Here is a 12,457-nt window from a genome sequence, read left to right as displayed (position 1 = left end):
AACAGTTGTCATTATATGGGGAGATGGACAGTAGACTCTTCTATTGCTTTTCTGCATTTTACAAGTTTTTCATAATAAGCACATGATATTTTAATTTATTCAAGGTAGTTTTGTGCGTGTGTGTTAGTTTAAGAACAGGTGAAGATTTATTCAAAGGAGACATAGACATCTGTTAATTTATTCAAAAAAAGATTCATTGCAGGCCCACTCTGCCAGGCATTATGCTAACTGCTAGAGATACAATGACAAATAAGACAGAGATAGCTGTTGTTCTCATATAATTTATAATCTAGCAATATATACAAATAAGTAAATAGGCAATGTCAATACAGTGCTATGAGAACAGACAAAGGGGATCCTGACCTGACTTTGAGCTGAGGGTGGGGGTGGTTAGAAGTTTTCCAGGGAGGGTGAAGTGGCTTCACTATTGGACATTCAAAAGGAATAAATCCTACCCAGATCAAAGACAGTGAGGTGGGACTGGAACAAGTGTTCCATGTGTAGGGAAGTTTGTGCAAAGACAGAAATAGAAGAGAATATGGCACCACTGAAGAGCTGATGGGTGTGGCTAGAGCCTAGAGATTTGGGGCAGGGAGATGTTGAGAGAGGTTAAACTGGAGAGGCAAGCAGAGCCATGTCACAGAGGACCTGTAAGCTCCCGTGTCTGGGAGTCCAACTTTATACAAGAGCAATGGGGAGCCATGGAAGGACTCAGAGCTGTGTAGTGGCCTCATCAGGCTTTTCTTTTGAGGAAGAATCTCAGGCTGCGGTGTTCACTTACTGTGGTCATGTTAATGTGGACAGAAAGTGATGAGATGAGGTAAGGTGACAGAGTGGATGGAGAGAAGTGGATAAGTTCAAGACACACGTGGATATATAAATAATACTAGATTTCGTGTTCAATTGGACATTGGAGAAGAGTCAAGGATTTTTCCTGGGAAGCATCTTGGAAGATGGTATTATTTGCTGAGATGAAGAGTAAGTGATAGATTGGAGATAGGGATGAAGGCAGGTGTGTGTGTGTGTGTGTGTGTGTTCAGTTTTGCAGAATTTAAGATCCTAATGAAACACCAAAAAACTTATTTCCATCAGGCCCAGCCCTGTGTGTCTGGAGCTCAGGAGACACACCCAGGTGAGGTATAGCACGGAGAATCCTCAGTCTACAAGTCAGGGGCTAGTAACTCCCAGCCCCAAGGTGCAAAGACATGGCCCTAAAACTGATAAAAGGAGCTCCTTCAGAGACACTCCAGGCTGGCTCTCCTCCTCTGCTTGGCCAACACTGCTTCTGGGCTTGGCATTTTGACTGTGCTTGATGATAGTGGAGGATCATTTACCAGAGCCGGCCCGCCTCCCAGAGGGCGTGGCGGTAGCACCTTGAGTCACACTCAGTCACATCTCACTGCCTTTACTTTCTTCACAGCATCCACCACTCTCTAAAATTAGCTTCCTTGTTAGTTTCCCTGGTTTCTTACCAATCCCAGGCCCCACCCCAATGTCAGCTCTGTGAAAGCAGGGGCTTCACACATGAGGCCCATCAGAATTTCCTCGGTGCCTGAATGAGGACCTGGCACACAGCTAGGGCTTAGTAAGTGTCTGTTAAGTGAATGAACACTGGAGACCAGCCTGATGAAAGGGCAAGTGGGGCCAGACAAAGACTGTTTTCTCAACTAAATTAGAACCCAACACCATGGCTCCTGCCAAGTAAAGGAAATCATGTGCATCAAAGTTATTAGTATTAACGATGGTTTTGTTTACCACCTTTGCAATGGAACATTGCCTTGTTTTGGCCTATGACAAAATAGTAATGCCCTATGACAAAAACAATTAAAAACACCTGCAAAACCTGTCATGAAAACAAAACTTATCAAAGGTACAGTACTTCTATCATATATAGGAAAAAGAAATGGGGAAAAATCTACCACTACCATAGTGACACGGAAATAATGAAAGAACACATGAGCACAGCTGCAGACATGCCATTTCTGGAGTTTGTTAGGGGAAAGACAAGTCTGCAGGTATTTTGATTTTCCCTTCTGTGCAGAAACAAGCTGTTTACACAAAAGCAGAGGAGTACTGGAGCTGGTCTGGACCAGCCTGTGAGAACCAGTTGTTAGATTTTGAGAACCAGTTGTTAAACTGTTGGCACTTTGACATTGGCCCTGGAGGGAGTACCCATACCAGAAATCATAAAAACAAATCAGTCTCCCCTCCTCCCAGGGAGCCAGATGTCAAACATTTCCTAGCACACAGAGGCCATAGTAACTGAAGCCAGCGAAGTGGGTGGGACCACTCAGAAGACTATGTGAAGTGAAAGAAAGCCTAGGTCAGAAGTCTGAAGAACATCAACATTTAAGACAAGCTAGAGGAAGAAATGGAAAATAACGTAGGGAGGTGGGGGAAACCCCTGGAATTGGAAGTGACACAGATCCGAAGGGATGAGACAGTGTTTCAGTTTTCAACCTTGCCAAATACTTCCAAGAGACTCTTAGTTTACCAGGGCTGCAATAACAAAATACCACAAAACCCAGTGGCCTAAGCACCGGAAATCTATTGTCTTATAGATTAGGAGTCAAGAAATCTGAAATCAAGGTGTTGGCAAAGCCGTGCTCCCTCTTTAGTTACTGGGGAAAGATCTTCTGGTAGTTCCTTATAGCAGCATAACACTAGTCTTCATATGGAATTCTCTCTGTGTGCCTATCTGTCTCCAAATTTCCCTTTTTCATAAGGACATCATTCATACTGGATTAGGGCACATTCCATTCCAGTATGACCTGTTCTTAATTATGTCTACAATGACACTATTTCCAAATCAGGTCACATACTTAGGTACTAGAGGTTAGGATGTCAACATACGAATTTGGGGGGGATGCCCAGAAATTCAACCCATAGCAGGCACCAAATAAGATCAGATTGAAAGGTATTCATTGGATTTTGCAGCAAAAGAAGGTCACTGATGATGTTGGAGAGACTGGTTTTATGACACAATGATAGGGACTTCATGGGGGTAGAACAAGGAAGAAATGGGCAGTAAGAAAGACTGCAAAGGGAAGGAGAAAAAGAGGGGGTTAACTGCAGAGGCACATGTGCAGGGAGGTGTTTGAGATGGTGAAGACTAGAGGATGTTTCTATGCTGAGAGGAAAGATTCAATAAGAAAGGAGAGGCTGGAGACACAGGGAAGAGACAAGGTGATTGATGGAGCAAAGTCCTTTGGGGATGCAGGATGGGGAACAGGATTCAGAGCAGAGTTAGAAGAACTGGCCTGAGAAGAAAGGAAGGGAGAAAGCTACACATAGCCATGGTATTTCTGCAGGTTTGGTGGCAGGAAGAAAAGGAACTTCCTGCCTAGGGATGTCATTTTCTTTGGGAAACAGAAATGTGGTCATAAGCTAAGAGTGATAAGGTGGAGGTGGGAGCAGAGATTTGAAGGAAGTAGAGAATGAGAGAGGCAGGACATGAAGAGTTCAGGGGTAGCACTAAGGGCCAAGTAGGTCTGGAGGCCAAGAATTTGTAGTGAAACATCAGTCCATGTGACAGGAGCATTCCTCCTGGTCTCCAAGAACTTGACAGCTCAGCTATATAGGGTGGCCACTACGACTGGAAGCAGAAGCAAATACATAAAAGTTGTTTATTAATAATATGCATTACAATCATGATTAGATAATATTTCCCGTTTCCAGACCTTACGGCCACCTAATAGATCCCAAAGAGAGAAAACACAGTTGTACTAAGCAAGGCTTGGGTTTTAGCAAGAACACTGGGGCAACAGTTTGGAGATACTATCACAGAATGACTCGTGGTAAATCAAGAAGCCCAAATCAGATGTGTTAGAAGTAGAGAGAAGAAGAGGCTGTTCAGTGAAGGTACTTGAAAAATAGTTATGGTGTGAGTCAAAGAGTAAAAGAGCTAAGAGGGTAAGGACTGTGGTCCAAGAACAGAAGATTTTAACTTCAGATTTCAGTGGTTGAAAGGTTCTTAGATGAAAAGACTCAAGGCTTGGCCATGGCAATAGGAGGCTGAGATAGAGTGAAGCAGTGTGTGCCAGTAAGCTGGTGCCCTAAAAATGTGCCCTGATTTTTAGTATTTGCCAATATTTGCTAAGTATTCCCACCAGGGTGGGTCTTAGATACCAGGTTGATGTCACTGAATGCGGAGCTGGGAAGAGATGACTACAAGCTGGTGCAAGCTGGTTCCAGTACAACACTGAGTGAAGATTATTTAAAAACATGGGTGTGAAGAAATGGACAGTTTATTCAAGTGGACTTGAAGTCATTCAGGATGACGATGGGATGTGGGAGTGGACAGGAAACTGAGATCAGTGCCAATCTTCAATCAGTAAGGAGGAGTGAGTAAGAGGGGTATGTCAGAGTGCACTGACAAGGAGCGCAGTATGAGAGCCGGGCTTGGGATGGTGAAGCTCACGCTGGAGTCGAGCAGTCCTTGCAGGCATGCAGCAGGTTCATCCAAGTGAGTGTTTTAGACACTGCATAGGTTACTTCACTTCAACCCATTTATACACAAGGAACCTGAATAGAAGGAGGCAAGTGATTTGCCCAAGGTAACAAGCCACTAGGGATTTGAACTACAGTAGTCTGGAGTTCAAACTGGTGGGCAATCATCTGCAAGCTACACGGGGGAACGGGAAAGAGCTGTAGCGGGAGAGAAAGTGCAGCTTCTGCTCCAAAGGGCCACTTCAGAGAAGCAGCCACATCTACTTCTCCACTTGGGTTGACAGAGGAGAGCCACAGTTTAGATAGGGCAGAGAGGTGGGGGGAATATTCTATGAGGAGGGTACAGCAGGGTTATCATGTGAAGAGAGACAATGACAGGTGTAGGAGGGAAGGGAATGATGAGCATCCATCAGGGGTGGAGTACTCTCAGGGCTCAGAAAAATCCGAATCTATATCTCAGGATTGCTCTCAGTTCTGTTTCTCTGGCTGTGGTTATTTCTCTCAGCAACAGGCATGGAGAAGGCCTGAGATTATTTCCAACATTGGCTATCAAAATGTGCACTTGACATTGCTGGTAAGTGCTTTTCCAAATATGAAAAGTAACTTCGCCAACGGAGATGCAGGAATCCGATTATTGAAAGTTATTAGTAATGAATATTTATTAAACTGGCAAAAAGGAATGAACTCTGCTGAAGAAAAAAGAGCAAATCCTTATGAACGGCACTCTTGCTGTTTACACCACTCTTTTTGCTCTGTAGAACTTAGGATCTCCACCATGGACCCCGTATGCCACTTCCTACCTTGTATTAGTGACCTGTGCATGTGTGTGTGTCTTGACTGAATGTTGATGTACTGTCATTACAGTAACCACTAGCCACATGTGGTCAGAACTTGAAATGTAGCTAGTCTGAAATGAGATGTACTGAGTATAAAACATACACCAGCTTTTGAAGACTTGATTAGAAAAAGAATGTGAAGTATCTCTTTAATATTTTTATATTAATTACATGATAAAATATAATATGTTGGAATATTTTGTGTTAAATAAACTATTATTAAAATTAATTTCACCTGTTTCTTTTTACTTTTTAAACATGGCTACTAAAAAATTTTAAATTACTTGTATAGCTTGCATTTGGGACTCATATTATATTTCTGTTGAGTACCACCAGTCTTAACCTCCCATTTTTGAGGGCCAGGGCCTCTTCCCAGCTCTCCACATAGTCAGACTTAGGAAGTTCCTGATTGGCTTGTTGATTAGTTACCTCTGGGAAGAAGGAAAACTGAAAAGATGCTCCTTTCCAATTCTAGATTGTTCTCATTATTTAAGTTCTGTGTACTGTGTGTTCTCTAGCTGGACATGTAAAAAGAAAAATCTGTTTGTCATCATAGGAAACCATAACAGTGCCATCTGATTAAATTTTCTTAGGCTGCTTTTGAAGCACTTCAGAGGTTTGGGCTCTGATTTTCCTACACTCAAGTCATTGCTTATCTTCATTATATCAATCTTCTCAGTTTGTTTCTGGACAATCTTTACAGCTATACCCTATCCTACTAGCCTTTAAAAAATATAAACTTTTTTATTTTCTTGTTGCGTACTCTTGTCTCTGCAATGAGCTTCTGGGTTCAAATTCTGCTCCTTCATGTAAGAGCTGGCTGACCTGGACAAGTTATTGCATCTCTCTAAGCCTCAATCTCTTCATTTTAAAAATGGGGATAATAATAGTACTGACCTCATAATTTTGGAGCAAGGACTAAATGAATTAACATCTAGAAGATGCTTAGAACAGAGGCTGGCATATGATGAGGGCCCAATTAGTATCAGCTCTATTTATTAGCCCTCCTTAGTATTACTTCAGCTTTCATCTCCTCAGCTCTTGCTGTCTTCACCCAAGCACCTTCACCTGGAGGAACTGTAACAGAACCTTGTCCATCTCACCCTCTCCTCTGTGGACAGATACTAACCTTGGTGTTGTCTTCTGAGGTGGAAGCTAAATGCTTTGTATTTTGAGATGGCTAGGTCACTCTGGGCACTGTGCTGACACTCTTGGGGAGATGTACCCTCAGGTGCTAATTCAGAAGCGGGGTCTTTGAATAGAAGGAGAAGGAGCTCCTGCCTCTGTGAGCTGCAGTCTTTGGGGTCTCAGCTGGGAAGAGTGTGGAGCTGTCTGCAGATACCTCTGAGGTGTAGGCATGCAAGACGGCCTCTGCCATGGGAAGGGATCTGTAGTGGTCAGGAGCCACTAGAGAGAAGCTCACGAACAGAAGTACACTGTTTTGAAAATTAACAAAACAAACAGTTTTATCTATTGCATGTTATGCTCTGTAGGTTTTCATTATCCTCCAGTCTTTAACAAAATGTCTGGGTTGGGGTGGGGGGGAGAAAGGGTGGACTAGATGACCTGGGACTGTCCCCACAGCTCCTTATCTTGGGAGAGCCTGCATTCACGGGACAGGGCCAGTGAACCTGTATCAGCCTCAGTTCTCAGGTGAGGAAAATGTGTCAGCTGGTATAGCAGCGTCCCCCATTCTGCAGTCTCATCTTGGAGAGGCAGCTTTGTATTCAGGCTCTGTAAGTCACTGCAACAGTCTCCCAGGTCTCATATAAAATTTGGATTAAAAAAAACTGTACTCTGAGAAATCTCTGTACCTTGCACAAAAGTGCTCTTTAAAAGTTTTTATATATAAACTTATATGGAGTATATAAGCTTTACATGAAGCATAAAATTACATACTTATAATGGAGTGAGCTTACTCTCTTTCAGGCCTTTTCCATCTTTAAAAAAAAGTCCACCTAGTCCAAGGTCTTAGGTGTCCTACACTGGGCAATAGATCGAAGCGCTCACAGCCCTCCAGGTGCACTTGCCCAGGTCCCCATCTCTGGGCGCGCTGCTGAGAGAGGTGGGAAGTTTCTTTTCCAAATTTCCCCTTACTAACTGAAGGCGGGAAGGAGCGGTTTGATGTAGGCTGCCGAAATAGAGCTGGGGGGAGGAAGGGAGAGAGAGACCGAGAGGTTCCGGGACTGAGCAGGGAAAGAATGGAGATTGGCCGTCGGGGCGCTTACCCCAGGAAGGTGAGGAACCGCGGGTCGGTGGCCAGGTTGGCGTCGATGGTGACAGACAGGAAGGCGGGACTCACCAGGTGCAGCAGCGGCTCGGTGGAGAAGTCCAGCTCCGCCGCATCCTCCGCCTGCACGGGTCCCGCCGAGGCGCCCGCCAGGAAGGGACCGAGAGGCCCCAGCAGCAGCAGAAGCGGCGGGCGCACCGGCAGCCCCGGCCTCGCGCGCAGCAGCATCTCGGGCTCACCTGGCAGCCCCGCCCGCGCGCGGCCTCCCTGCGAGAGCAGACGGCGTGCTGCCTCCGTTCGCGGTCGGCGCGCGTCTCCCTCCCCAGCCTCCCGCCCTCCCCCGGCCTCCGCGGCCACCCCCGCCCGCTCCTGGCCCTCCCCGCGCCGCGCACCCCGCCCCCTCCCCCTCCCAGCGCCGCCCCGCCTCCCCCGCGCGCTGCCCTTCCTTGCACGCTTTCCAGTCCGCTGCAGTCACGTCCGCTCCTGAAAGCACCCACACCCACTGAAGGGTGAGGGCCTGGCCTTGAGCCAAGCGTCCGGGAGGCCTGGGAGGCAGCGCCCGGGACGCAGCACGAGGTCCCTTGTTCGCCGGTCGCGACGCCAGCGCTTCCTCTTCCAGGTCCCATCCAGGTGGCGGTGGCGTCAGGTCTTCGCAACCTCAACTAAAGCCCCCGGTAGAGCATTCATCACTTCGCCCCACATCTGGCTTTTAAACACTTGTCACTTGAGCCTGCCCAGATCTGATTATCAGGTGTCCTTTGGCTCAACGGAGAGCTGTTCCCCAGGGACCTTACTTTTGCCTAAAAAAAATATGACCAGGTTATTAGCTCTCCTCCAGCTAGAAAAAGATGAACTTATAAAAATCAACTTGTCATGAAAAGAGCCTTGGGTATTCGGCGCACCATCTGACACTCGGGACCCAAACCTCCGTACAAGCTCAGGTTAAGGACTGCTCCTTGAATTTGGAGCCTTTAACAAATCTCCCCTTTGTTCATTTATCTTTAGATGTTGGCCAAACTTTTCTTCAGTTTTCCTCATTGATATGTAATTACAACAAGCATACATGTACTTAGGGCTCTGTTTGCCTGGTACTGAAAGAGGTGCTTTACCTGTACTGTCTCTTATTCCCACAGCTCTGCCAGGTGCATATTGTCCTCCTATTACACGTAAGGACCCAAGCTCTGGGACATTAATATGGCCAAGTGTCAGAACTGGGATGTGAAGGCAGTTGCACAACCACAAACAGACGGTGGCCTGCCTCAACTGAAATGTAACTTCCTCAAAGAAGCTTTGCCTGAACTTCCAGGCAGCCGCGGTCCTGAAGGACACACTCGCACAGCATCATGAACTTGCTAGAACTTTCCACATTTGTTAGCATTGTGAATGTTGCTACGTGCTGGAGTCATCTGCTAGATTATAAACTCCACAAAGGCAGAGATGTGGTTTGTCTGGTCTACTGTGCTCACTGACACAGCACCATGATTGGCACTTTAGAAGGCACCAAATAACACCAAAACCCTTAGAATTTTCCACTTAGGTTGCAACACCAATAAAGCAATGAATGAAAAGTGGTTTGAAATTTTATTTGACTTGCACAGATTTGTCTGTTCTTCAGCAACTTAGAAGGTAAATGTAGAGTTAATTGAGGAAGGTTACAGTTTGGAGGCTTTGTGTGTATACGTATCAGTTACTATTTTGCAACCTGAATCAGACTTACAGTCTACAATTACAGATAAGAAAAAAAATCATATATCAGCACCAGGAGATCATATGGTGGCAGAAATGGAGGCAGAAAAGCAGATGCAAAGGCTCTTTTTCTGCCTTTGTCATGACATTTGATCCTATATCCCACCACGTTGCCCCTGTTGTGGGTAAAAGTCACATCAATTACTTTGGAATATTTGGGTGATTTGAAAAGTAGATCATTGTGAATTTTCTAAATAGTAAATCCTTGTGACATGTGGGCCAGTGCAGTCCACATGCAAGTTACTAAAATGGAAACTGGGAAAACATAAATGAGGAAGTGAAGAAGAGAGATTTGCACATGTGATGATCTGTTGATTGAGATCAGATATATTGCTGGCTCCTGGATCTAGCTGGTTTGATCCACTCTGCCAGGTAAGAGGAATATATGGGAACATAGGAGAAAGGATTATGCAGTAATATTAGTAGGAATGGTTATTTCAGAGACTATATAATTAGATATGCTACATTTTTATGGCAAGTTTCAGCTTACATACATCCTAGCTAGAGACCTCTTACATGCATCCCAGCCATGCAGCTTGGAAGGGTGCAGAATCTTGGTATTTCAACCTCCCAGACCCTCAGTTTCCTCAACTGTAAAGTGGGGGTAATAATGCACAATTTACTGTGTTTTCTGAGAATTATTTAGCTTTATGTGACACACCTAGCTCCATATGCAATATTATGTAGCTGTTCAGCAGGTGAGTTTTTATTATTATTATTACTTCATTTAATCTTCACAGTAACCTTGTAAAGTAGATTTAGACTCAGCCTACTAATTCCAAGTCCAGAATTTTTCCACTACATAACCCAGATTTGGTGATCCAAAAGTTATGTGACAATAAAGATTTAGAAATAAAAATCTTCAAATGAACTAGGGCAGCTCATGTGAATCATTTAATAATTATAATGTGGTAATATTCGCATGTGGCCTAGGATTGATTGTCAGTGGTGGCACTGAGTTTTTAGGGACTCACACAACGGTTACCTGGCCAAACACTTGTAAGAACACAGACTGATTTCAGGGTGTCTTCAGAAAATAATCATTTTTTCACTTGTCTGTCTAGAAAATTAAGATTTTCCTAATGTAAAAATCCCTTAGAGGGGGCAATCTCTTAGGCATTTGTTATTCCCTCTGGGCTGTGTAAATGATATGCATATAGTATGTTGTTTTGAGTTACTGGGTTAAGGCTTACTAAAGTTAAGTTTCAGTTTTAAGTTTTTAGTGATCAAACTATACTCTAAAACAAGGAGAAACTAAAAGCAATTACATACTAGGGGCTGGAAGGAAGGAAGTTAACATGTTGAGTATGTGCTGTTCTTTAAGGTGCTTTCATTACCTGTTTATTCATACAGTCATTCAAATATTTACGGATGCCCACCATGTGCCGAGCACTGAGCTAGGTAGCAGTAAGCAGTAAGCAGGAGTGACCCCTGCACTCTGGAGTTTCTAGGCTTACTGGGCAGGCAGATGCTATTTTTTAAAAAAACACACACAAAAGTAAAACTGCAAGGGTGGCAGGTGCTCTGAAGATGATTATGTCTTTACAAGTATATGCTGAGGATTTGAATTAGGGTGGGGTAAGGAAGTTCCTGTGGAGGTGATATTTAATTTGAGGTCTGAAAGATGAGCAAACAAGTGGGCAAAGGAGGGGAATCATTCAAAGCTAAGGAGATGGCAGGTGCAAAGGTGAGGCAGCACGGATGTGAGAGGACTGAGGGCTGGGGGAGCTGAATAGAGAGCAAGGGGCAGCGGGGGACATAGAAACTGAAGTAGCAGGGCCCTGTGGTATCCTTGCAGCAATGGGAGGCCATTGACAGGGCCTCTAGCCTGGTGTGGCAGATGTTATATGATCAAATTTATGTTTTACAAAGACAAACTATAGATAGTCTGTTTCCTTTCTAGTGTAGATGTCTGTTTATAGAAGATGGATGTGCACTTCTCTATAGATTTAGACAGGGTTTCTGATTTTCTTCAGTTAAGCTTACGTCTATATATACCCTATAAATATGTATTTCTCCCCATGTTCATAGGAAAGGGCATTTAGGGCCAGTCAGTGAGCCAGAACCTATCAGAGAAAGCAGGAAGTGTCCCTAGAATAAGGACTCAAAACTCCCAGCAGCCACATACCATAACCAGGTAGGTTTACTCAAAAGTTCCTGAGGAATACTGACTGCCCAATTTTGAACACCCATTTCTGGGATGATACAGGCCCTGGAAGACCCTATTAATTATACTAATGCTAAAAAAACTAATTAAGTGGTATATTTTTTTTTGTTACCCCCAGGCTCTATAAACAGTGTAAGTAATGTACACACAGACAGAAAAGGGAGAGCTCAGAAAATGCACCAGAAATAGGGAAGTGGTTGGGGTGGGGATAGAGGAAGAACACATCCTATTCTGATATTATATGTAGGCTAGACTCTACTGTGTTCTTGACTTTTCACCAAGCATCAGTTAGTTTGTGGCTCTCCCAAGAAATAATCGCTACGAAGTAGGATGGAAGTATTTCCTGCTTTGTTGAGTCTAGATAAGGAGTTATAAGGAAGGTGGCCTGGGTAGGAAACACTCCTTGTGGTAGAACCAATTTAGCACTGGTGACTGAGGCCTGGAAAGGGCTACTGTTTGCACCCAGATTGCAGCTGAAGTACAAGTTCGGGTGGTCAATTACTTCTACATCTTGTATTCAATAGTTGGTTTAGGCATGATTGTGCAATTATTTGAATATTTTGTTAGATTGTATTATTTTATAAAATGAATAGAAAATGGAAAATACAGTTGAAGAGACATATGGGTCTCATGAACTTACCTCATTTGCAACCCAGGTGGAAAATCATTAGATATGCTGATGGAGATAAATCTTTATCCTCAATTTCAGCTCTTCAGCTATAAGCAGGTCAAATGTGCATTCACTTCTGAAGGAAAAACTCTTATTAAAGAACCTATTCAAAAATGTTAGAAATAACCCTATTTTAATCCTAAGTCAAACAAATAAACTTTATAGAAAATACTGATGAGGCAATTTGGGAAACACAGACTGGATATTTAATAATATTAAACAAGTTATTGTTAATTTGTTTTAAGGTGGGATAATGGCACTGAGGCTGTTTTTCAAGAAACCTCATCTTTTAAATACACATGATGAAGTGTTTATGGGTATACTGACATGATGTTTGGGATTTGCTTCAAAATAAACTC

At 43.8% G+C, this 12,457-nt stretch overlaps 1 protein-coding gene across 3 annotated transcripts in view; it reads right to left on the bottom strand.

Annotated features, from left to right (window-relative positions):
• The window catches only part of HPSE (heparanase), a 40,706-nt gene extending 32,859 nt beyond the window's left edge, over positions 1-7,847 (bottom strand). For all 3 annotated transcript variants that reach the window (XM_073237372.1, XM_037021188.2, XM_037021189.2), the window contains exon 1: positions 7,514-7,847. In XM_073237372.1, the coding sequence (XP_073093473.1) occupies positions 7,514-7,743 (230 nt within the window). In that variant the 5' untranslated portion in view covers positions 7,744-7,847. The remainder of the gene's footprint in view (positions 1-7,513) is intronic.
• Positions 7,848-12,457: the final 4,610 nt, after the last annotated feature.

Source organism: Manis javanica, chromosome 5 (genome assembly GCF_040802235.1).
Source record: "Manis javanica isolate MJ-LG chromosome 5, MJ_LKY, whole genome shotgun sequence".
NCBI lineage: Eukaryota > Metazoa > Chordata > Mammalia > Pholidota > Manidae > Manis > Manis javanica.
This window is presented reverse-complemented; position numbering and strand designations above follow the sequence as displayed.